The 27,279-nt window shown below is 41.0% G+C and overlaps 1 protein-coding gene across 1 annotated transcript in view; it reads right to left on the bottom strand.

Annotated features, from left to right (window-relative positions):
• Positions 1–27,279, bottom strand: part of CABLES1 (Cdk5 and Abl enzyme substrate 1) — a 319,853-nt gene that overhangs the window by 140,128 nt on the left and 152,446 nt on the right. Inside the window, exon 3 of the mRNA XM_053714974.1 lies at positions 1,103–1,195. Within this exon, the coding sequence (XP_053570949.1) occupies positions 1,103–1,195 (93 nt within the window). The remainder of the gene's footprint in view (positions 1–1,102; positions 1,196–27,279) is intronic.

Here is a 27,279-nt window from a genome sequence, read left to right as displayed (position 1 = left end):
AGCATCCTCTTCATACGGTTCCAGCCGTATACTGAAGGTTCCCTTTAAGGGACGTCATCCAATAGGAATTAAAGGGTAAAAAATCCTATTGGCTGATGCAATCAGCCAATAGGATTGAGCCTTTAATCCTATTGGCTGATCCAATCAGCCAATAGGATTGAGCTTGCATTCTATTGGCTGATTGGAACATGCTGCTCTTTTATATACATGATGGAAACATTATGAGTAATATGTCCCTTTAAAGGACAATCTAAAGCAAAAACAACACGCATCACTGATTCTAGCTAGTTTTATGGGTATAAAAACTGCAAAAGGTAAAATGTCCCAACTGGGAGCCTAAAGCATTGCAGAAAACAAGCAGGAAACAGCAGATGTTTGGCTGCTATGTGTGACTTCCGCTCTGGATTGGCTCACTAGCTATGCAATGGCTGAAGCTCCAGCGTGGGAGTTTATCTATGGGTTTAACCACTTTGTGGGGGATAAACACAACTAATGTAAAAAAAAAAAACATATTCCCTTTAATATAAGTAATTGATATTTAAAGGGACAGTAAAGTCAAAATTAAATGATCATAATTTAGACAGAGCATGCAATTCTCAACAACTTTCCAATTTACTTATATTATCACATTTGCTTTGTACTCTTGTTATCCTTTGTTAAAGAGTAAAGCTAGGTTGGCGCATTTGATCAAGCATGTCTATAGCATTCTATGGCAGCATTGTTTACAGCTATGTATAACATTGCTATAAACTTTGTTGCAAACACTGTAGCCATATGGATAAAGACACATGCTCATACCTGAGCTCACCTAGGATTAATGTTTAACAAAGGATACAAAAAGACTAAGCAAAGTTGAAGAAAATAGAAGTAAATTAGAAAGTTGTTTAAAATGTCATGTTCTGTCAAATCCATTTAACTTTAAATATGACTTTACTGTACCTTTAAATATCAAAATACATTAAAAGCTGGACTGAAAGGCAAATTCTGTATACTGTAAATCACTCAGCTACTAGAGGCTGGTGTCAAATTGTGGCCAAGTCAATATAAATACAATAAAACCAGACTCCCTTTAAGAGGCTAGCATGGACATTTTGCTTCTTACCTGCCATTCCTGGTGTCGTGCTGTCTCATGCTCTTGATATAATGAACCTTCTTAAAATTCTTTGGTCTGGGTGATCCGGACAAGGTCCGACATCTGAAAAATAATGCCATTTAATTCTTTCATGAGATTTAAAACACAAAGACAGGAAGGAAAAACACATGAATCCAGACTAGCGGCATATTAGACCTCAGAAATGCTGATAACAAAAATCACCCTGGGAACAGGACATAGGTTTTGTTTGTTTACTTTATAACACTTTCTCTAATTGTTCTATCTGATTTCCTTTCATTCAACTCATTCACCTTTTAAAGACATAATTGTGTGCAAAGTAAAAGAGAAAAATGCAAGGTATCTGCATGAGAAACTCATTGGGGCATATGTATCAAGCTCCTGCAGGCTCGCCAGAAACACCAGTTATGAAGCAGCGGTCACAAAGACCGCTGCTCCATAACCTGTCCGCCTGCTCTGAGCAGGCGGACAGACATCGCCGGAAATCAACCCGATCGAGTACGACCGGGTTGATTGACACCCCCCTGCTGGCGGCCCATTGGCCGCGAGTCTGCAGGGGGCGCCGTTGCACCAGCAGCTCTTGTGAGCTGCTGGTGCAATGCTGAATACGGCGAGCGTATTGCTCGCCGTATTCAGCGATGTCTGTCGGACCTGATCCGCACTGTCGGATCAGGTCCGACAGACATTGATAACTAGAGGCCATTGTGTGTAATGGGACAATAGTGTAAACCTTAAAGGGACAGTTTACTCAAATTTTTTCCCCTTTAATTTGTTCCCAATGATCCACTTTACCTGCTGGAGTGTATTAAATTGTTTACAAGTATTTCCATTAACCTTTTATTGGCATTTGAATAAGTTTATTTAGCCTGTGGTATCCCCACCTATTCCAAAAGTTTTTGGCCATGAGGCCAAGCTGTGTAAACACAGCCAGTAGAAGAAATTACACTCCCAGTGGGTTATAGAAGAGATAAGGCAATAAAATGTTAATTTCCCATTGTTCTCTCCAATTATTAGTGATTGTTTTAAGGACAGATATAAGATAAAGAAGCAGGTATATGTACACAACGTGATACAGTAATGAGATCTGAATATACCTACAAGCTCAACCCATTTTAATAGGTTGTGGCTTCAAAACACAAAATCAGCTAATTCATATACACAAATAAGCCTTAAAAAAGTAATTGGAAACACATTAAGGGAAAAACAATTTTATAGTATGCTGTCCCTTTAAGTTATGATGAATAACTGGAATATAACATATTGTTTAAAATCATAAATGGTATGTTAGGTGGTATGTTACCTTAAAGGGAAACTTAAGTCAAAATGAAACATGATTCAGATACGGTATGCAATTTTAAAACACTTTTGAATACACTTCTATTATCAAATGTACTTTGTTATCCTGGTATCCGTCATTGAAAACCATATGCATGTATCCTTAGCAGCAGCAATTCACTACTGGGTGCGATCTTGTGAATGGTGACTACATACATTTGTCTCTTGTCATTAGCTTACCAGATGTGCATTGCTGATGTGAAGCTGACTTTATGTGTTTAATCCTTTTGCAGGAGTTAAATACACAGTTATATGCAAACAACAGTGCAATAATAAAATGCTCTAATACAGTGGTTCTCAACCCAAATGAACTCAAGGCCCGGTAAATTTTAGCCGGACGTGTCCAGGACCCTGTAAAGTGTATGTATGTATAATATAATATATATATATATATATAGTTCAAAATAGAGTGCACTCCCACCTAAGAAACAACTACCAGGGTGCAGGCAAAAACAAATCATAAATGGAGAAAGGCATGCACTCTCTGGATTTGTGCAAAAAAAGTGCTTTATTGGCACATCAAAGGGTAAAGTTTCGGGGATCTGTGGTCTGATGAAGGGGTGATTGATCCCCCAATACGTTACCTTTTGATGTGCTAATAAAGCATCATTTTTGCACAAATCCAGAGAGTGCATGTCTCTCTCTCTCTCTCTCTCTCTCTCTCTCTCTCTCTCTCTCTCTCTCTCTCTCTCTCTCTCTCTCTCTCTCTCTCTCTCTCTCTCTCTCTCTCTCTCTCTCTCTATATATATATATATATATATATATATATATATAAAATAATAATGCATTGGTGTAAGTGTGGGAAGAAAATATATACATTCATTGGTGTCAGTGGGCTGGTATCACTTAACCGCAGTGCCCAGGTCCAGTCCTATCTGCTCCTTATCCCATGCTGTCTTCCTACTGAACTGCAGCTATATGTGTACACACACATATGCACTGGCACTCTGACAGGCCTGCCCGGTATTTCTTATGTATGGAGTGGCAGGCCTGCCACAGCTCGCATTGCGAGCATTTCAGGTCGTGGCCCACCAGGAGGACTGCCAAGGCCCGTTACTATGCTGTGGCTCGGCTGTTGAGAATGTATTAGTTTTCCTCTAATAAGGGATGATATTAAAACATCATCTTTAACTAAACAGAACAAATAAAAGCTACAAATGATTTCCCTTAATCCACACAGAAAAAAACACAAAATTCATGCTTACCTAATAAATTAATTTATTTCATGACGGTGAGAGTCCATGAGTCATTTTGTGTGGGAATATTCCTTTCCTGATCACTATAAAAAGGTAAAAAAAGACTCCCTAACACGGAGCTTTAAATCCCTCTTACTTCCCATTCCTTTAACAAAGAATACCAAAAAAACAATCCAAATTTGATGATAAAAGTCAATTGGAAAGTTATTTAAAATTGCATGCCCTATCTGAATCATGAAAGTTTAGCTTTGACTAGACTGTCCCTTTAAGATTCCAAGGAGTAGAAACTGGACAAATAAATGTTTTAATTCTAATCAGAGCCTGAAGAAAGGCCTTAAAGTTAGTAATTTTAGCAATATTCTTATGAAACAAAAAAGAAAGAGCCAAAATATATTCAGCGGGCTAGTTTATAAACCTTTATCTAGACCTTCCTGCAGGAACTCAAGAACTCTAGGAATTCTAAAATAATTCCAATGATAGTCTTTGCAAGTATACTGAGCAAAAAGGTTTTCCAGACGTTATGATCAATATGTCTGGTAATAGGTTTTCTAACCTAAATCAAGGTATCAATAATTATAACAGAACTAAAGCGTTGAATTGCCATGCTGTCAAATTCTCAGATCTTGATAAAAGAAAGGGCCATGAGAGAGAAGATCCTTTTTTAGAGGAAGCGTCTAAGGTGGGCACAAGGACATCTGAAACAGATTGCACAAGTTCCAAAATATTTACTGGCAATCTCACCTCCTGAGGAGACCAAACTTTCAGCCCTCTCCAACACCCCCAGACTGCACCCTAACCTAAAAGTCTGAAATCGGTGAAGATTACTACCCACAATGGCGGAAGGAAGGAGGCTCCTTGAATCAAGGACTGATGAGTCTGCCACCAAGTCAGAGACTGTCTTGCTCTGTGATCTAACAGAAGCTTCTGAGACAGATCCTCGTGGTCCCCATTCCATTGATACAGCATCAACCAAAGATGAAATCTGGCAAATGGAACTGTGTCTGAAACAGCCACTATGACACACAGCTTCCATGCACTGAGCAACAACAGGAAGAGGATTTATCTGCAGAAGGGCACAGGCTAGTTGCAGCTTCAGTCTGTGCTGGTCTATCAGGTACAAATGCAGTTACTGAATCGATTATGAAGCCCAGAAAAGACACATGGCTTTGAGGAGTTAATGAGCTTTTTGGAAGATTTAATTTCTAACAGTGACACTGAAGCACCTGAAATACCATCTGAGAGTGACACACAGCCAGATGAAAAAGAGGGAGCCTGAACCAGAATGTAGTCCAAGTAAGGACTTAAATACCTTGAGCTCAAACTACAGACAACAGAGCTTACTTTTGTAAACACTCTGAGAGCTGTAGCCAGACTGAAAGGGAGGGTCACAAACTGATGATGCTTGTCTAGAAAAGCAAATCTCAGGAACTTGACATGATCCCTGTGAATAGAGATATGCAAATAAGCATCTTTTAAGTCTATGGTAGCCGAAACTGGCTCTCCTGTACTAAAGAAAGTAAAGTGCGAATTGCCTCTATCTTAAAAGTAGAAAATTTGTTCAGTACTTTGAGATCCAAATCAGGCCAAAAAGTACCTTCCTTCTTTGGTACTATAAAGAGATTTTAATAAAACCCCTGATTTAATTCTGAAGTTGGAACTTGAGCAATTACTTCCATTAATTCCAGATGTCTCACACAAGCTTGGGCCTCTAAATGGACATTAAACTGCTGGGGACAACTACTTTACTTATAGTTGCTACTCACCATGCTATCTTTAAAGCTGTTCCTTTATTTTATTTTAACCTTTTAGAAGGGCTGGTTAGTGAAACTCAGCATCTTCACTTCACACGCCATCTTGGAATTTAAGTATTCATGCACAGTGTGACAGAAGCAGTTTACATTCACAGATCTAATATTATGTTCTTGACAAGTATTATTGTGCATTTCAGTTCAGAGAGCACAATAGAGAGTAGGAGCTGTACATTTTTGCAGTGACTGCATTTCTCTATAGTATTCCTGAGGCCTTTTTTATAATTGCTATGTAACTTTTATACTGTGGTAAAAAAAATGAATATATGTAAAGCTTCTGCTTTCTATTGTGTGAGATAATCCAAAATGCAGGGTGCAGCTGTCAAAAAGCAAAATTTATGCTTACCTGATAAATTTCTTTCTTTTGCGATGTACCGAGTCCACGGATTCATCCTTACTTGTGGGATATTGTCCTTTCTGACAGGAAGTAGAAAAGGGAGCACCACAGCAGAGCTGTCTATATAGCTCCCCCCTTAACTCCACTCCCCAGTCATTCGACCGAAGGCCAAGGAAGAAAAGGAGAAAATATAAGGTGCAGAGGTGACTGAAGTTTACATAAAAAAAATACTATCTGTCTTGAATAGACAGGGCGGGCCGTGGACTCGGTACATCGCAAAAGAAAGGAATTTATCAGGTAAGCATAAATGTTGTTTTCTTTTGCATGATGCACCGAGTCCACGGATTCATCCTTACTTGTGGGATACCAATACCAAAGCTTTAGGACACGGATGAAGGGAGGGACAAAACAGGAACCTAAACGGAAGGCACCACTGCTTGCAAAACCTTTCTCCCAAAAATAGCCTCCGAAGAAGCAAAAGTATCAAATTTGTAAAATTTTGAAAAGGTATGAAGCAAAGACCAAGTCGCAGCCTTACAAATCTGTTCAACAGAAGCATCATTTTTAAAAGCCCATGTGGAAGCTACCACTCTAGTAGAATGAGCTGTAATCCTTTCAGGAGGCTGCTGTCCAGCAGTCTCATAAGCCAAACGGATGATGCTTTTCAGCCAAAAGGAAAGAGAAGTTGCCGTAGCCTTTTGACCCCTACGCTTTCCAGAATAAACAACAAAGAAGATGTTTGACGAAAATCTTTCGTTGCCTGCAAATAAAATTTCAAAGCACGAACCACGTCCAAGTTGTGCAACAGACGTTCCTTCTTACAAGAAGGATTAGGACACAGAGAAGGAACAACAATTTCCTGATTGATATTCCTGTTAGTAACCACCTTAGGTAGGAACCCAGGCTTGGTACGCAAACCACCGTATCAGCATGGAACACAAGATAAGGTGAGTCACATTGTAATGCAGATAGTTCAGAAACTCTTCGAGCTGAAAAGATAGAAACTAGGAACAAAACTTTCCAAGATAAAAGTTTAATATCTATGGAATGCATGGGTTCAAACGGAACCCCCTGAAGAACTCTAAGAACTAAATTTAGATTCCATGGCGGAGCAACAGGTTTAAACACAGGCTTAATTCTAACTAAAGCCTGACAAAAAGCCCGAACGTCTGGAACATCTGCCAGACGCTTGTGCAACAAAATAGACAGAGCAGATATCTGTCCCTTTAAGGAACTAGCTGACAATCCTTTCTCCAATCCCTCTTGGACAAAAGACAAAATCCTAGGAATCCTGATTTTACTCCAGGAGAAACCTTTGGATTTGCACCAAAAAAGATATTTACGCCATATCTTATGATAGATTTTCCTGGTAACAGGCTTTCGAGCCTGAATCAAGGTATTTATGACTGACTCAGAGAAACCCTGCTTTGATAGAATCATTCGTTCAATCTCCAAGCAGTCAGTTGCAGAGAAATTAGATTTGGATGCTTGAATGGACCTTGAATCAGAAGGTCCTGTCTCAATGGCAGAGTCCATGGTGGAAGGGATGACATGTCCACCAGGTCTGCATACCAAGTCCTGCGTGGCCACGCAGGCGCTATCAAAATCACTGATGCTCTCTCCTGTTTGATTCTGGCAATCAGATGTGGAAGGAGAGGGAAAGGTGGAAACACATAAGCCAGGTTGAACGACCAGGGTACTGCTAGATCATCTATCAGTACAGCCTGAGGATCCCTTGACCTAGAGCCGTAACGAGGAAGTTTGGCGTTCTGACGAGACGCCATCAGATCTAACTCTTGTGTGCCCCATAGCCAAACCAGCTGAGCAAACACCTCCGGATGGAGTTCCCACTCCCCCGGATGAAAAGACTGACGACTTAGAAAATCTGCCTCCCAGTTCTCTACAACTGGGATATAGATCGCTGACAGATGGCAAGAGTGAGCCTCTGCCCATCGGATTATCCTTGAGACCTCTATCATCGCTAAGGAACTCTTTGTTCCGCCCTGATGATTGATATAAGCCACAATCGTGATGGTGTCCGACTGAAACCTGATGAATCTGGCCGAAGCCAGCTGAGGCCATGCCTGGAGGGCATTGAATATCGCTCTTAATTCCAGAATATTTATCGGTAGGAGAGCCTCCTCCAGAGTCCACAAACCCTGAGCTTTCAGGGAATTCCAGACTGCACCCCAGCCCAGAAGACTGGCGTCTGTCATCACTATAACCCATTCTGGCCTGCGGAAACACATTCCCTGGGACAGATGATCCTGTAACAACCACCAAAGAAGAGAGTCTCTGGTCTCTTGATCCAGATTTATCCGAGGAGATAAAACCGCATAATCTCTATTCCACTGATTGAGCATGCATACTTGCAGTGGTCTGAGATGCAAGCGAGCAAACGGAACTATGTCCATTGCCGCTACCATTAGACCGATTACCTCCATACACTGAGCCACTGACGGCCGAGGAATGGAGTGAAGAACTCGGCAGGTGGACAAAATCTTTGATTTTCTGACCTCCGTCAGAAATATTTTCATGTCCACTGAATTCTATCAGAGTCCCTAGAAATGAAACTCTTGTGAGGGGGGAAAGAGAACTCTTTTGTACGTTTACCTTCCACCCGTGAGATCTTAGAAAGGACAACACTAAGTCCGTGTGAGACTTGGCTAGTTGGAAGGACGAAGCTTGAATTAGAATGTCGTCAGAAGGGACCCTAGCACCTTCGTGAAGATTTGTGGTGCCGTGGCCAACCCAAAAGGAAGAGCCACAAACTGGTAATGCTTGTCCAGAAAGGCGAACCTGAGGAACTGGTGATGATCTTTGTGGATAGGAATGTGTAGATACGCATCATTTAAGTCCACGGTGGTCATATATTGACCCTCCTGGATCAATGGTAAGATAGTAAGAATGGTCTCCATCTTGAAAGATGGAACTCTTAGGAATTGGTTTAGGATCTTGAGATCCAGAATTGGTCTGAAGGTTCCCTCCTTTTTGGGAACTATAAACAGATTGGAGTAGAACCCCTGCCCCTGTTCTGCTTTTGGAACTGGGCAGATCACTCCCATGGTAAAAAGGTCCTCTACACAGTGTAAGAACGCCTCTCTTTTTGTCGGGTTTACAGACAACTGAGAAAGATGGAACCTCCCCCTTGGAGGGGAATCCTTGAAATCCAGAAGGTATCCCTGGGTTACAATTTCTACTGCCCAGGAATCCTGAACGTCTCTTGCCCAGGCCTGAGCAAAGAGAGAGAGAGTCTGCCCCCTACTAGATCCGGTCCCGGATCGGGGGCTATCCCTTCATGCTGACTTAGTGGTAGCAGCAGGCTTTTTGGCCTGTTTACCCTTGTTCCAAGCCTGATTAGGTCTCCAGGTTGGCTTGGATTGAGCAAAGTTCCCCTCTTGCTTTGCAGCAGAGGAAGAGGAAGTGGGACCACTCTTGAAGTTTTGAAAGGAACGAAAATTATTTTGTTTGGTCCTTGTCTTATTTGACTTATCCTGAGGGAGGGTATGACCCTTCCCTCCAGTAATGTCTGAAATGATCTCTTTCAGTGCAGGCCCTGAAAAGGGTCTTACCTTTGAAAGGGATGGACAAAAGCTTAGATTTAAATGACACATCAGCTGACCAGGACTTCAGCCATAATGCTCTACATGCTAAAATGGCAAAACCTGAATTCATAGCCAGTAATTTAGCAAGATGAAAAGCGGCATCTGTAATAAAAGAATTAGCCAACTTAAGAGCCTTAATTCTGTCCAAAATATCATCTAGTGGGGTCTCCATCTGAAGAGCCTCTTCTAGAGCCTCAAACCAAAAGGCAGCTGCAGTGGTTACAGGAACAATGCACGCTATAGGTTGAAGAAGAAAACCTTGATGAACAAAAATTTTCTTTAGGAGACCCTCTAATTTTTTTATCCATAGGATCAATGAAAGCACAACTGTCTTCAATAGGTATAGTTGTACGCTTAGCCAGGGTAGAAATAGCTCCCTCCACCTTAGGGACCGTCTGCAATGAGTCCTTTATGGTGTCAGAAATGGGAAACATTTTCTTAAAAACAGGAGGGGGAGAGAACGGAATACCTGGTTTATCCCACTCCTTAGTAACAATGTCCGAAATCCTCTTAGGGACCGTAAACACATCAGTGTAAACAGGAACCTCTAAATATTTGTCCATTTTACACAATTACTCTGGAACTACAATAGGGTCACAATCATCCAGAGTAGCTAAAACCTCCCTGAGCAATAAGCGGAGGTGCTCTAGCTTAAATTTAAATGCCGTCATATCTGAATCTGTCTGAGGGAACATCTTTCCTGAATCAGAAATCTCTCCCTCAGACAGCAAATCCCTCATCCCTACTTCAGAACATTGTGAGGGAATATCGGATACGGCTACTAAAGCGTCAGAAGGCTCAGGATTTGTTCTTAACCCAGAGCTACTGCGCTTCCCTTGCAACCCAGGCAGCTTAGATAAAACCTCTGTGAGGGTAGTATTCATAACTGAAGCCATATCTTGCAAGGTGAAAGAATTAGACGCACTAGAAGTACTTGGCGTCGCTTGTGCGGGCGTTACTGGTTGTGACACTTGGGGAGAACTAGATGGCAAAACCTGATTTCCTTCTGTCTGAGCATCATCTAATGCCAAACTTTTATAAGTCAAAATATGCTGTTTGCAATTTATAGACATATCAGTACAAGTGGGACACATTCTAAGAGGGGGTTCCACAATGGCTTCTAAACAAATTGAGCAATGAGTTTCCTCAGTGTCAGAAATGTTTAACAGACTAGTAATAAAGCAAGCAAGCTTGGAAAACACTTTATTTAATTAAAAAAACACAATTTGCAAAAACGGTTCTGTGCCTTTAAGAGAAAAAAAGGCATACACAAACGGCAAAACAGGTTAAAATTGCTTCAATTTTTCTGAAATTTTAACAGTGTACCCACTAAGCTTTAGAAGGATTGCACCACAAGTTAATAAGCAATAAACCCCCAAATGAAAAAAACGGATTGAAATTTGTCTAAAACCGGTTAAAAACCCCTATAAGCACCTTGCCACAACTCTGCTGTGGCCCTACCTGCACTTAGGAACGATAATATGGGGTTAAAGCTTTGAATAGGCCCTCAGAAGATCATCAGGACCTCAGGAGAAGTTGCTTGCTGCTTGTCTGTATAACTAAATGCGCAACTGAGGCACGAAAATAGGCCCCGCCCACCTCACTCGATGTTGCTGGGGCCTACACAAATCTAACAAACCTAGTTTGAAAACCATGTGGGTTATAACAAACCCAAAATAAGCCAAATGGCCCCTCAAGCAAAAGTCCCATAAACATAAAAAAACGTTACTCCCAGAACACACAAACGTTTGTCCCAATTTCACATAAACAAACTGAGTGTCCAAAAAAACTTAGCCCTTTATGCAAGCTAGTAAAACCTCTTTCATACTAGGATTACTGCTTCCCCTTCCACTAATGGGGATACTGTCAGCCTTTCTGAGTTAAAACAGTCTCTGCAGAAAAATGACTGAACATACCTCATTGCTGTATAGCAAGAACCGTTCCTCACACTGAAGTTTTCCTGTACTCCTCAGCTTCTGTGGGAACAGCAGTGGACCTTAGTTACAAATGCTAAGATCATCATCCTCCAGGCAGAAATCTTCATCTATGTCCTGCCTGAGAGTAAATATTACAACACCGGTACCATTTAAAAATAACAAACTCTTGACTGAAGATAAAATAAAAACTAACAGTTTAACACCTCTTCTCTTTACCCTTCCTGCTTAGAGCGAGCAAAGAGAATGACTGGGGGGTGGAGTTAAGGGGGGAGCTATATAGACAGCTCTGCTGTGGTGCTCTCTTTGCTGCTTCCTGTCAGGAAGGACAATATCCCACAAGTAAGGATGAATCCGTGGACTCGGTACATCATGCAAAAGAAAACCAATACCATCACTGATCTGTGAAAGTTTACTGCTTCTATCACAGTACACAACAATAAGCAAGCTACAAGATGGCGGCATCAAGTGTAAAGATGCAGAGCTTTAGAAACTGGTTTCTGTAATGGCTTTAAAGAGAGCTGTGGGTACAGGAAGAAAAAGAATAACATTGTGGGTAGTAACTATGCTACTCTAATCGTACCCAATAGTTTAATGTCCCTTTAAAGGATCTTGAGGCAGTTGAGACAAAATATTCTTCACAGAGGAGGCCTTGGGAAATTATCTGCAATACCCAGGGATCCTGAACAGATCTATCCTAAGCCTCCCAAAAGAGACTCAATCTGCCCCCAACCAGAAACTGGCCTTGTATAGGGGCCACACCTTAATGAGGTTTTGGGAGCTGGGGTAGACTATTGGACTGTTTTTTTGGACAAAGAAATGTTTGACTTCCAGGAGGATTTGGAGTAGCTAGAACTCTGGGCAAAGGGGGACTCTTTCTGAGTTTAAGATTACTGAAAGATAAAAAAAAAAAGCTTTGCACATCAAAGCTTACCCATAGATTTCTTATCCTGGGACAGAAAAGCTCCCTTTCCCCCAGTGACTGTGGCATCCAGTCCAGGCCCAAGCAAAAAAAGGGAGGAAAAGCAGTCTGCACTTCGATACCATATTACCAGTCAAAGACTTAATCCACAAAGCTAGCTAAAACAGCTAATGCCACATTCTTAGAATTAATGCAAATCCTTTTCACTGCTGCACCACAAATAAACGGCTAGATTACGAGTTTTTGTTGGTAAGGCTGTGCGGTGCTAACGCTCCTTTTTTTCTCACCGCTCACTTAAGACAGCGCTGGTATTACGAGCTTTCTGCAAGCCGGCGTTAGCCTCAGAAAAGTGAGCGTTGAGCAAAATTTAGCTCCACATCTCACTGTAATACCAGCGCTGCTTACGTAAGCGGTGAGCTGACTAAACGTGCTCGTGCACGATTTCACCATAGGAAATAATGGGGTTGAGACGGCTGAAAAAAAACCTAACACCTGCAAAAAAGCAGCGTTCAGCTCCTAACGCAGCCCCATTGTTTCCTATGGGGAAACACATTTTATGTCTGCACCTAACACCATTACATGAACCCTGAGTCTAAACACCCCTAATCTTACACTTATTAACCCCTAATCTTCCGCCCCCGACATCGGTGACACCTGCATTATATTAATAACCCCTAATCTGCCGCTCCGGACACCGCCGCCACCTACATTATACCTATGAACCCCTAATCTGTCGCCTCTAACATCGCCGACACCTACATTATATTTATTAACCCCTAATCTGCCGCCCCCAACGTCGCCGTAACCTAACTACAATTATTAACCCCTAATCTGCCGCCCCCAACGTCGTCGTCACATCAGCCTATAGAATGCAAGCTCAATCCTATTGGCTGATTGCATCAGCCAATAGGATTTTTCCTACCTTAATTCCGATTGGCTGATAGAATCCTATCAGCCAATCGGAATTCAAGGGATGCCATCTTGGATGACGTCATTTAAAGGAACCTTCATTCGTCTGGTGGACTTTGTTGGAAGAGGATGCTCCGTGTCGGCTGGATTGAAGATGGACCCGCTCCGCGCCGGAAGGATGAAGATAAAAGATGCCGTCTGGATGAAGACTTTTTCCCCTCTGGAGGACCTCTTCTGCCCAGATCGGATGAAGACTTCTGGCCGTCTGGAGGATCACATGTGCCCGGTTTCTTGGAGGACTTCGGCCCAGCTGGGTGAAGACGTCTCAAGGTAGGGTGGGGGTTAGTGTTAGGTTTTATTAAGGGGGGTTTGGGTGGGTTTTAGAGTAGGGTTGGGTGTGTGGGTGGTGGGTTTTAATGTTGGGGGGTATTGTATTTTTCTTTACAGGTAAAAGAGCTGATTACTTTGGGGCAATGCCATGCAAAAAGCCCTTTTTAAGGGCTATTTGTAATTTAGTATAGGGTAGGGAATTTTATTTTTTTGGGGGGCTTTTTTATTTTACTAGGGGGATTAGATTAGGTGTAATTAGTTTAAAAATTTGTATTTTTTTTTTCTGTAATTTAGAGGGGTTTTTTTCCGTAATTTAGTTTATTTTATTTAATTGTAGTTAGTTTAGGGAATTAATTTAATTATAGTGTAGTGTTAGGTGTAATTGTAACTTAGGTTAGGGTTTATTTTACAGGTAAATTTGTACTTATTTTAGCTAGGTAGTTATTAAATAGTTAATAACTATTTAATAACTATTGTACCTAGTTAAAATAAATACAAACTTGCCTGTAAAATAAAAATAAACCCTGAGATAGCTACAATGTAACTATTAGTTATATTGTAGCTAGCTTAGGGTTTATTTTATAGATAAGTATTTAGTTTTAAATAGGATTCATTTATTTAATTGTAGTAATTTTATTTTGTTTTATTTAAATTATATTTAAGTTAGGGGGTGTTAGGATTAGACTTAGGTTTAGGGGGTTAATAAATTTAGTATAGTGGCGGCGAAGTTGGAGGCGGCAGATTAGGGGTTAATAAATGTAGGTAGGTGTTGGCGATGTTAGGGACGGCAGATTAGGGGTTAATAATGTTTAACTAGTGTTTGCGAGGCGGGAGTGCGGCAGTTTAGGGGTTAATACATTTCTTTAAAGTGGCGGCGATGTCCGGTCGGCAGATTAGGGGTTAAAATTTTTATTTAAGTGTTTGCGATGTGCAGGGGGGCCTCGGTTTAGGGGTTAATAGGTAGTTTATGGGTGTTAGTGTACTTTTTAGCACTTTAGTTAAGAGTTTTATGTTACGGCGTTAGCCCATAAAACTCTTAACTACTGACTTTTAAATGCGTTAGGAGTCTTGACAGGAGAGGGTCTACCTCTCACTTTTTCCAGCAATTGTAATACCGGCATTAGGAAAATCCCATTGAAAAGATAGGATACGCAATTGACGCAAGGGGATTTGCGGTATGCTAAAATCGCGGAAAAAAAGTGAGCGGTACACCTGTACCTGTCAGACTCGTAATACCAGCGGGCGTTAAAAAGCAGCGTTGGGACCCCTCAACGCTGCTTTTTAAGGCTAACGCAAGACTCCTAATCTAGCCGAAAGTATTTTGCTGTTCTCCTGAGATTAATGTGATTGTGAATCTTATCCAGACTGGTTTCCTCAAAAGTTCTGATAGGTTATCACACCAAACAGCACTGGCAGGGGCGACGTAGGCTACACTGACTGCAGGTCTGAATATAAAACCTGCAAAATTAAATGATCGCCTATGAAAACCTTTCAAATTTTATACCTAAAAGGATCCTTAAAAGAGGGACTATTATCCAAAGGAATAGTGATACACCTTACCTAAGTGGAAATAGCTGCATCTACATTAGCAACAGTTTCCAAATCTCTGTATTAACAGAAGGGAGAGGTAACATAGATTTGAATTTGGTAGATAGAACAAAATGAATACCTGGCTTCTGCCTTCCCTTAGAAAAGTTCACAAACTGGCATGGGGAAAGAGGAAGGCTGCTCGGGAGCTGCCTTCAAAAAATTATCAATCCTCTTAACAGCTTGCTTGACTGTAGCAGGACAATACTCTACCTCTAAAGCAATTAAAACTTCCTACAATAAAGCCTGCATATGCTCAAGCGTGAAATTAAAGGACCCATTCGCTACCACAGCAGCAGGGTCCTGAGACTCAGACAATCCTCAGAATAAGAGTCCTCGGATTCAGAGGCACCTCAATCATCAATGGGTAACTTAGGAGGGGCCACTCCCAAGGGATGTCCCTGATGAGCTAAAGGCCAAAGACGGACAATCTTGCTTTTAATCTTAGCTGTGTACTTGCAAGTGAGTGCCAGACTTTCTCTATGTGTGGCGTTAATTAATTTGTTTTGTAATTTTTCCTATGGGCTTTGCACCCAGCTTGTCTGGGGTTAACTGCCTGGGTCTCTGGAGGCTGTGCAGATGTTTTTGAGTGCTATTGAGCACCCAGGGCTGTGCATTTTGCAGGATCATAGGATGTGTACCCGGTCCAATTTGAGAGTGCCGTCCATTTCAGTGTTTTTTTATATAATACTTCTCTCGTGCGGCACCAACCCTTTGGAATGCACTTATTTGAGCTGTCAGACTCAACCCTAACCTCTCCTTTAAACATTCCCTAAAGACCTTTTTGTTCAGGGAAGCTTATCACCCGACTCATTAACAAATGAACTTCACTTACCTAACAGTTGCCCTCATCTATCTCCTCACTAATATCATTCTCACCTTTGCAGTCCCCACCTCCTGTTTCCCATGCTCCTACCCATCTAGATTGTAAGTTCCCACGGGAATAGGGCCCTCAATTCCCCCTGTACCCTTGGGTTTCTTTGACTATCAATCTGCTAGTATAAGATGTATGCTGCATAAATATATGTCCCCATATTATGTGAAGCATGTGAACATGTTCATACTAGTAGCTGGTGGGCTATGAGCACCTCCGTCAAAAGTGCTTACTTCAGCTGCAGCAACATGCTTCCAGTAGACAGGCCCATTCTAGGTAATGCAAGCACGATGCCAATTTAGCAACAGCATCTGCAACTCAGGGGATTGGTGGACAAGTGCACATTTAATCTAGGGAGTGCTGTGGATCCACCAGGAGCTGCCCACTGTAGACCAGGGGATTGGTGGACAAGTGCACATTTAATCTAGGGAGTGCTGTGGATCCACCAGGAGCTGCTCACTGTAGACCAGGGGATTGGTGAACTTGTCCACATTTCACCTGCCTGGCTGAGAACCCCTTGTCTACCCATATAAAGGACAGGTTACTGTGAGGAGGAACTGGGCCTCAGATCGTTTAGAGGATTACTTTCAAGGATGGAGTAGCTCTTGCCCTTCACATTCACTTCACTCACCATAAAAGAGGCAAAAGCAAAATGACTAAAGATCATTGGAAGTGGAATGGATTTAAAGCTCTGGTGTGTTAGGGTGTATTTTGCCTCCTAGTGATCAGGAGTGGGTATATTCCCACAGACTAATAGTCTCTCACCATCTGATGACAGAAAAGAAATACCATCACTTGACAAAGTACAGTTCTGTCCAATTACTTAAATTACTAAATTGAACAAAATAATGTGAACCCAGCTTTCCGTAAGTGCCAGGAGAGCATCGAGAGCTGTGAGTTTTGCCAGTGGCATGGGATGTGTACTCACTCATGGGATGTGTACTCACTCATGAGATGTGTACTCACTCAGAGTGCACCTCCAATTCTGTGTTTTGTATATATTTCTAGCTGTGTCACTCTAGTTTGCATCTCAGCGTGTTTGATTAGAGGCTAGCATGTATGGTTTAGGGCTGGGGACCTAGGTAGGAAGAGACCTAATAGCATATGGCCAAATGCTGTAACTAACTCTTCCTTTTTTATAACAATATGCATTTGAATGAGTGCTGTGATATGGAAGAGAGAGAGAGCAGAGAGATCTATATATACACATACACACACAAATATATACCTGGATCCTAGATTTTTGACAAGGCTTCTATATTTGAACCTATTTGTCGAGCACATATGTTACTTTCATCAATACTTTTGTGCAGGCGTATACGGGTATAGAGGAAGTATTAGCTGCTTCCTGCTACAGGTTAATGCAGGAGAGCTTAAACTGAATATTGGGGATACTGAATTGATATATGTTCTAAGACAGTCTTAGATTATTCATATATTTATTTAAAAGGCTGTTTAGCTCAGGAATTTCCAGCAACAATGTTAATTATTTTGACTAAAATGCAAATTCAGTTGCACAAAAAAATATTGCTGTATCCCTTATTTCTTATAATTTCCAAGTGCAGTGAAAGTTCATAAAATGGCCCTTATACTCACATATCATCCATACTGGTTTATTTGTAAATTAGCAAACAAACAAGGACTTCACGCACACATACTGTTTAAAAACACTAACTCCTCAGTTCATAATAGCAGGTGCTCTGCCTGGAAAGGATTAAGCAAATATTGTCTGTGGCCTCTATTTATGCTCCTAATGTATCAGGAGCTGAGTTAACTGTTTATGCTATTTCTAATCTGTCTTATTGTCTGTGACTAAGCTCCGTCAATAGCGGGTGCTGAAATTATCATTGTTCTATCTATGGCTATATAGGAAGGCAGGACTATAGATAATCAGTACAGAACCTTGGAGTAAGCAAAATGATTTAAAAAGAGAGGCAATGCTCCTAACATATGCACCCCTGACGCGAGTTTCACATTAAACTTCTTCAGAGGGGTGCGCACCGGCCGAGTTTGTCTCTCTTCATTTTCATACAAATCCCTCCCTCTGTATCTGATTGGATCTCTTCTGATAAGGTGGATTGTGAATTGGTTATTAGAGTTGTCTATGAATAACTCTTCTCCATTCAGCACATCTCTGACACATTTACTGGATGGGCTAATGGAGGTTCAGGCAGCACTTCCTAATTAGTTCTGATAGGTGGATGATGTTTAATTTGTTGCTGGGGTGCAATTATTAGTGTATTAGTTTTGATATTGTGAGACAGTATAGTATGTTGCTTTTATGGTGAGCTTTATGTTAGATGCTAATCCCTCCTTATGAACCGGATTTCTTAGGAATCAATTATGATTGCTATGTGTATAATGCCAATTATTGATGTTAAGATATGCATGTCATAACTATTATACTTGGCAATAAAGTGGAATATCTTATGAATGATCCTCTTTATTATTGTTCTATTGCATTCATATTATGAATAGTTTGGGTAATAGTTTTATAATTTCTTATGAAATATTAAAGGGAAAGTTTACTCAAAAAAATAAAATTCCCCTTTAATTTGTTCCCAATGATCCACTTTACCTGCTGGAGTGTATTCAATTCTTTACAAGTATTTTCTTTACCCTTATATTGGCATTTGAAATAGTTGAATTAGCCTGTGGTATTCCCACCTATTCTGAAAGTTTTTGGCCTTAGGTCCAAGCTGTGTAAACATTGCCAGCAGAAGGAATTACACTCCCAGTTGGGTAAAAGTGATAAGGTAATACAATGTTAATTTTCCATTGTTCTTTCCAAAAAAATTATTTAGTTTGCGGACAGATATAAGTTAAAGAAGCATGTATATGTACACAATGTGATAAAGTAATGAGATCTGACTATGCCTACAAAATCAACCCATTTTATTAGGATGTGGCTTCAAAACACAAAAACAGAGTTTATGCTTACCTGATAAATTTATTTCTCTTGTGGTGTATCCAGTCCACGGATTCATCCTTTACTTGTGGGATATTCTCCTTGCCAACAGGAAGTGGCAAAAAGAGCACACAGCAGAGCTGTCCATATAGCTCCCCCTCTAGCTCCACCCCCCAGTCATTCGACCGAAGGTTAGGAAGAAAAAGGAGAAACCATAGGGTGCAGTGGTGACTGTAGTTTAAAAATAAAAACCACCTGTCTTAAAATGACAGGGCGGGCCGTGGACTGGATACACCACAAGAGAAATACATTTGTAAGCATCAATTCTGTTTTCTCTTGTAAGGTGTATCCAGTCCACGGATTCATCCTTTACTTGTGGGATACCAATACCAAAGCTTTAGGACACGGATGAAGGGAGGGAACAAGACAGGTACCTTAAACGGAAGGCACCACTGCTTGTAAAACCTTTCTCCCAAAAATAGCCTCAGAAGAAAAAGAAAGTATTGAATTTGTAAAATTTGGAAAAAGTATGCAGCGAAGACCAAGTTGCTGCCTTACAAATCTGTTCAACAGAAGCCTCATTTTTAAAAGCCCATGTGGAAGCCACTGCTCTGGTAGAATGAGCACGAATTGTTTCAGGAGGCTGCTGGCCAGCAGTCTCATAGGCCAAACGGATGATGCTTTTCAGCCAAAAGGAAAGAGAGGTAGCGGTTGCCTTCTGACCTCTCCTCTTACCAGAAGAGATAACAAACAAAGAAGTTGTTTGTCTGAAATCCTTAGTTGCTTGTAAATAGAACTTTAAAGCACGAACCACATCAAGATTGTGTAACAGACGTTCCTTCTTCGACGAAGGATTAGGACACAGAGAAGGAACAACAATCTCCTGATTAATATTCTTATCAGACACAACCTTAGGAAGAAAACCGGGTTTGGTACGCAAAACTACCTTATCTGCATGGAACACCAGGTAAGGTGAATCACACTGTAGAGCAGATAACTCTGAAACTCTTCGAGCAGAAGAGATAGCTAACAAAAACAAAACTTTCCAAGATAAAAGCTTGATATCTATGGCATGTAAAGGTTCAAACGGAACCCCCTGCAGAACTGAAAGAACTAAATTCAGACTCCATGGCGGAGCCACAGATCTATAAACAGACTTGATTCTGACTAAAGCCTGGCTAAACGTTTGAACGTCTGGTACCTCTGCCAGACGTTTGTGAAAAAGAATAGACAAAGCAGATATCTGTCCCTTTAAGGAACTAGCTGATAATCCTTTCTCCAATCCGTCTTGGAGAAAGGACAAAATTCTGGGAATCCTAACCTTACTCCATGAGTAACCCTTGGATTTGCACCAAAAAAAGATATTTTCGCCAAATCTTATGGTATATTTTTCTGGTGACAGGCTTTCTAGCCTGAATCAGGGTATCAATAACCGACTCAGAGAAACCACGCTTTGATAGAATTAGGCGTTCAATCTCCAAGCAGTCAGACGCAGAGAAATTAGATTTGGATGTTTGAAAGGACCTTGTATTAGAAGGTCCTGCCTCATTGGTAGTGTCCATGGTGGCACCGATGACATGTCCACTAGGTCTGCATACCAGGTCCTGCATGGCCACGCAGGCGCTATTAGAATCACCGAAGCCCTCTCCTGCTAGATTCTGGCAACCAGACGAGGGAGGAGAGGAAACGGTGGAAAAACATAGGCCAGATTGAAGGACCAAGGCGCTGCTAGAGCATCTATCAGCACCGCATGGGGATCCCGGGACCTGGACCTGTAAAGAGGAAGCTTGGTGTTCTGACGGGACGCCATCAGATCCAATTCTGGAGTGCCCCATAGCTGAGTCAGCTGGGCAAATACCTCTGGGTGGAGTTCCCACTGCCCCGGGTGAAAAGTCTGAAGACTTAGAAAATCCGCCTCCCAGTTGTCTACTCCTGGGATGTGAATTGCTGAGAGATGGCAAGAGTGATCCTCCGCCCATCTGATTATTTTGGTTACTTCCATCATTGCTAGAGAACTCCTTGTTCCGCCTTGATGATTGACGTAAGCTACAGTCGTGATGTTGTCCGACTGAAATCTGATGAATTTGGCCGCAGCTAGCTGAGGCCATGCCTGAAGCGCACTGAATATCGCCCTCAGTTCCAGAATGTTTATCGGGAGAAGAGCTTCTTCCCGAGACCATAAGCCCTGAGCTTTCAGGGAGTCCCCGACTGCACCCCAGGCCAACAGGCTGGCGTCAGTCGTTACGATGATCCACTCTGGTCTGCGGAAGCACATTCCCTGAGACAGGTGATCCTGAGACAACCACCAGAGAAGAGAATCTCTGGTCCCCTGGTCCAACTGTATTTGAGGAGACAAATCTGCATAATCCCCATTCCACTGTTTGAGCATGCATAATTGCAGTGGTCTGAGGTGTATCCGTGCAAAAGGGACTATGTCCATTGCCGCTACCATTAGTCCGATTGTCTCCATGCACTGAGCTACAGATGGCCGAGGAATGGAATGAAGAGCTTGGCAAGTAGTTTTTAACTTTCTGACCTCTGCCAGAAATATTTTCATTTCTACCGAGTCTATTAGGGTTCCTAGGAAGGGAACTCTTGAGAGGGGGGAGAGAGAACTCTTTTTGATGTTCACCTTCCACCCGTGAGACCTCAGAAAGGCCACAACAATTTCCGTGTGAGACTTGGCTCTTTGGAAAGTCGACTCCTGAATTAAGATGTCGTCTAGATAAGGTGCCACTGCTATGCCCCGCAGTCTTAGTACCACCAGGAGGGACCCTAGCACCTTTGTGAAAATTCTGGGAGCAGTGGCCAACCCGAAAGGAAGAGCCACAAACTGATAATGCTTATCCAGAAAGGCGAACCTGAGAAACTGGTGATAATCCTTGTGGATAGGAATGTGCAGATACGCATCCTTTAGATCCATGGTAGTCATATATTGACCCTCCTGGATCATTGGTAAGATTGTCCGAATGGTCTCCATCTTGAATGATGGGACTCTGAGGAATTTGTTTAGAATTTTGAGATCCAGGATTGGTCTGAAAGTTCCTTCTTTCTTGGGAACCACAAACAGGTTTGAGTAAAAACCCCGCCCTTGTTCCGCAATTGGAACTGGGTGGATCACTCCCATTGTATGTAGGTCTTCTACACAGCGTAAGAACGCCTCTTTCTTTGTCTGGTCTGTAGACAAACGAGAGATGTGGAACCTTCCCCTTGGAGGGGAGTCCTTGAATTCTAGAAGATATCCCTGGGATACAATCTCTAAGGCCCAGGGATCGTGTACGTCTCTTGCCCAGGCCTGAGCGAAGAGAGAGAGTCTGCCCCCTACTAGATCCGGTCCCGGATCTGGGGCTACCCCATCATGCTGTCTTGGAAGCAGCTGCAGGCTTCTTGGCCTGTTTACCCTTGTTCCAGCCCTGGTAAGGTTTCCAGGCTGGCCTGGGTTGTGAAGCGTTACCCTCTTGCTTTGTAGTAGGGGAGGATGAAGCGAGGCCGCTCCTGAAATTCCGAAAGGAACGAAAATTATTTTGTTTGTTCTTTGTCTTAAAGGACTGGTCCTGAGGGAGAGCATGGCCTTTTCCCCCAGTGATTTCTGAAATAATCTCTTTCAATTGAGGCCCGAAGAGGGTCTTTCCTTTGAAAGGGATGTTCAAGAGTTTGGATTTTGACGACACATCGGCCGACCAGGACTTTAGCCATAGCGCCCTGCGCGCTAAAATGGCGAAACCTGAATTCTTTGCCGCTAACTTAGCTAGTTGGAAAGCAGCATCTGTGATAAAAGAATTAGCTAGCTTAAGAGCCTTAATTCTGTCCATAATGTCCTCATATGAGGTCTGGAGCGCATCTTCCAGTGCCTCGAACCAGAAAGCAGCTGCAGTAGTTACAGGAACAATGCACGCAATAGGTTGGAGAAGAAAACCTTGTTAAACAAAAAATTTCTTAAGTAAACCCTCTAATTTTTTATCCATAGGGTCTTTAAAAGCACAACTGTCTTCAATTGGTATGGTTGTGCGTTTAGCAAGTGAAGAAACAGCCCCCTCCACCTTAGGGACCGTCTGCCACGAGTCCCGCATGGGGTCAGATATGGGGAATATTTTCTTAAAAACAGGAGGGGGAACAAACGGAATACCTGGTCTATCCCACTCCCTAGTAACGATATCCGCAATCCTCTTAGGGACCGGGAACACATCAGTGTAAACGGGAACGTCTAGGTTCTTGTCCATTTTACACAATTTCTCTGGAACCACCAAAGGGTCGCAGTCATCCAGAGTAACTAATACCTCCCTGAGCAATAAGCGGAGGTGTTCTAGTTTCAATTTAAAAGCCAACGTATCTGAGTCTGTCTGAGGAGCAACCTTTCCTGAATCGGAAATTTCTCCCTCAGACAGCACATCCCTCGCCCCCATTTCAGAGCGTTGTGAGTGTATATCGGATACAGCTACTAAAGCGTCAGAATGCTCAGAATCTGTTCTTAAAACAGAGCTATTACGCTTTGCAGGTAACACGGGCAGTTTAGATAAAAACACTGAGAGGGTATTATCCATAACTGCCGCCAAGTCTTGCAAGGTAAAAGAGTTAGACGCACTAGAGGTGCTAGGCGTCGCTTGAGCGGGCGTAACTGGTTGTGACACTTGGGGAGAGGTTAACGGGCTAACCTCATTACCCTCTGCCTGAGAATCATCTTGGGCCACATTTTTAAGTGCAACAATATGTTCTTTAAAATGTATAGACATATCAGTACAAGTGGGACACATTCTAAGAGGGGGTTCCACCATGGCTTCTAAACACATTGAACAAGGATTTTCCTTGGTGTCAGACATGTTTAACAGACTAGTAGTAAGACAAACAGGCTTAGAAATCACTTTAATCAAGTAAAAACACTAGTGATGCACCGAAATGGAAATTCTGGACCGAAACCGAATCCGAAAATCCGGGATGCACTTGGCCGAAAACCGAAACTGATACCGAAAATGTATTTTTTTCAAATTATTTTTTTTTTAGTTTTTTTTTTGCATAATTAGAGCCAATAAAAAAATCCCACACTTTTATTGAAAGTAACACACTAAAATTGGACAAAAATATCTTAAAACAATAATATGCTACACAATAATTTTACCAAGAAAAAAAAACAGGCAAAAAATAATGCCATTTTCGGCCAAAATGTTTCTGCGACCAAAATTTTGGTGCATCCCTACTTAAAACAATTATAAATCTCAATATACTGTATTATTCTTCATTCAGTTCTATGTAACAGAATCATATTTAACAGTTTTTTTTTTACTAATTATCCAAATAAAGTATAGTCCTAGAAAACTCATTATATGCAGAACAGAAAGTCAAGTAATAAACTTAAACAGCAGCTCTAGGCTAGCATCAAATTTGAAACATGCTACACAATAATTTCACCAAAAATAAAAGGCTAAAAAAACGAAAACCGAAATAGCCAAAAATGCCATTTTCGGCCGAAACTTTCTGCGGCCGAAATTTCGGTGCATCCCTAAAAAACACACTTTGAAAAAAACGTTACTGTGCCTTTAAGAGATAAAAAAAGGCACACAATTTTGCAAAACAGTGAAAAATGCAGCAAACTTTTCGAAATTTTTACAGTATGTACCTAAAGTATTAGTAAGATTGCACCACTAGCAATAAAAACGATTAACCCCTTAATGCCCAAACCGGATCGACAGTAAGCCAACAAACCGGTTAAAACAACATCAGCACCTTGCCACAGCTCTGCTGTGGCCCTACCTGCCCTTAGGAACCAGATTTGTGGGGAAAAAGCTTCTTATAGGCACTCAAACTGCAGCAGGACCCTCCATGTGAAAAAGCCTGGACTTCTAATCAAATATAACTGCGCATCTGAGGAGCGAAAATAGGCCCCTCCCACCTTACTCCGGTGCTGTAAGGCCTAAAGAAACACTCCTAAGTGTTTTAATAATAGCCATGTGGGTAACAACCCCTGGAAGAAACCCAAAGGAACCTTCAAAGTGTCTCAAAAAAACGAAATTTTTCAATAAAAAAACGTTTGCCATTAAGTAGTGTCAACCAGCATAAACTAGCCCTGTTATGTAAGCTTGCAATTCATACTTAGTCTCTGAATACAGCTTACCCTTCCCTCATGGGGATATTATCAGTCTTTTCTAGCATTATCACAGTCTTGTCTAGAAAAAAATGACTGAACATACCTTTTTTTGCAGCCTAACCTGCAAACCGTTCCCCCCAACTGAAGTTTTCTTGTACTCCTCAGTCCTTTGTGGGAACAGCAGTGGATCTTAGTTACAACATGCTAAAATCATCTTCCTCCCTGCAGAAATCTTCATCTCTTTCTGCTAGAGAGTAAATAGTACACACCGGTACCATTTAAAATAACAAACTTTTGATTGTAGAAAATAAAAACTACATTTCTAACACCACATTCACTTTACACTTCCGAATGCTTAGAGCCGGCAAAGAGAATGACTGGGGGGTGGAGCTAGAGGGGGAGCTATATGGACAGCTCTGCTGTGTGCTCTCTTTGCCACTTCCTGTTGGGAAGGAGAATATCCCACAAGTAAAGGATGAATCCGTGGACTGGATACACCTTACAAGAGAAATCAGGTATTTCATATACACAAATAAACCTTAAAAAGTTAATTCTCCTACATTTTATACTCTGTAGTTGGTAAAAAAAAAAAAAAGTAATTGGAAACACATTAAGGGAAAAACTATTTTGCAGTATACTGTACCTTTTAAGTCACACTCCTTTCTACAGTATATATTTTTTCCTCTATGACCAGTTATTACTTTTCTATCTCACCAGTTATTATATTCCTTAGAATTCTTATACAATGAAATTAGTCCACTGCTAATTTTTCTTATTTTAAATTACACAGAATCTGCCTAGTTTAATAATATTGATCACATTAGACTTTTTAATATTGTTAATGTTTTTAGATTTACTCAGTAATTTGATATTGATGCCTTATATCGTTCTTTTGTTACAACTTTTCTTGTTATTGTATTGATACAGTATTTATTTGATCTACAAAATACTGTAATCCAATGTGCTTGTTTCATTTAATAGATTAAAGTGATGGTAAATCCTAGCGTTTATGAAACGCTAGGATTTACCATTGGAACAAATAAAGGGGACTTGCAGGAAATCCGGTTTTGTGCCAGATCCTGCCAGATTTCACTCACAGCTACTGGCTAAGAGGTGAAAAAAGGTCACCTTTCAGCCAAATAGCGTTATGCGGTTGGCTGCCTTAGCAGCTCAGTGCGGCGGACACTGCAAAAAATAAAGGAGCTTTCAACATGAAGTACTTCATGACTGAAAGTCCCGTTTATTTGTTCCAATGGTAAATCCTAGCATTTCACAAACGCTAGGATTTACCATCACTTTAATTGCAAATCCTGTGATTGTGCATATGTAATACTTGCCTATGTTAAGAAAGTTGTGAATGTGAGTTCAAATGTAGTTTTTAATCTTGTTAGATCTTAGAAAGTGCATGTAATTAGTGAAGCTCTTGTGAGAATGGAATAAAAGTTATAATTTTAAGGATACATTCCTTTGTTGGTGCCAAGTGCTTAAATAATATGTGAACCGTTGTGAATAAATTGGTGTCACAAAATAGTAAAATGAGTACATTGTTGATTAATCGTGAGATAGATTGTGATAAAAATATATTGTTATTTGTGCAGCTCCATGAGTAAAGTGTTGAAATAATGCTATTAGTGTAAATACTTAGTACTAATTTTTGGATATAGGCAAATTAATATCTACACCGACATGGGTATGTTCTGGTTTGTTTTTATATAAAGTTGTATGAGTATATATCCTGTTGTTTAGGATAATATGCATATAACTCAACAATATAGCATTTTACTAGATCCAAAGGGGGAATTGTATCTTATTTATAACTGAATAATGTAGATATAGTTTTATAAGTATACATAGGAGTTATTATGTTCATTTAACCCCTTAGGTTGTAATGTATCTAACATATCCATTTGCACTCTGCCTTTAAAAGGGATTTATCTAAGTCACCACCTCTAATTCCTAAAGAGATCTTCTGAATGACAGTAAAACGTAACTGTTTAGATGAGCTTTGGTGCTGTTGATGGAAATGTTTTGCAATGCTTGTAATGTTTTTCCCTTTATCTGCATTTTTATTACTGGTTATATGTTCCAGTATTCAAATTCTTATTTCCCTGGTCGTCATGCCTACAAAGATCTTTTTTTGCACAGACAGTATAATTCATATATAACACTAGTAGATAGACTATTATAATGCTGTTGGAGATTGTGTTGTTTACCATTTTTATCAGTAATGATTGTGGTTTTTGTACGTGTGGACACATGGAGCATGTGCCACAGGGGTACATACCGGGATAAGTGTCTTTTTCATTGAATATGTAAATAATGGATTGTTACCAACTGATCTTTT

The sequence above is a fragment of the Bombina bombina genome, chromosome 5 (assembly GCF_027579735.1).
Source record: "Bombina bombina isolate aBomBom1 chromosome 5, aBomBom1.pri, whole genome shotgun sequence".
Classification (NCBI taxonomy): Eukaryota; Metazoa; Chordata; class Amphibia; order Anura; family Bombinatoridae; genus Bombina; species Bombina bombina.
This window is presented reverse-complemented; position numbering and strand designations above follow the sequence as displayed.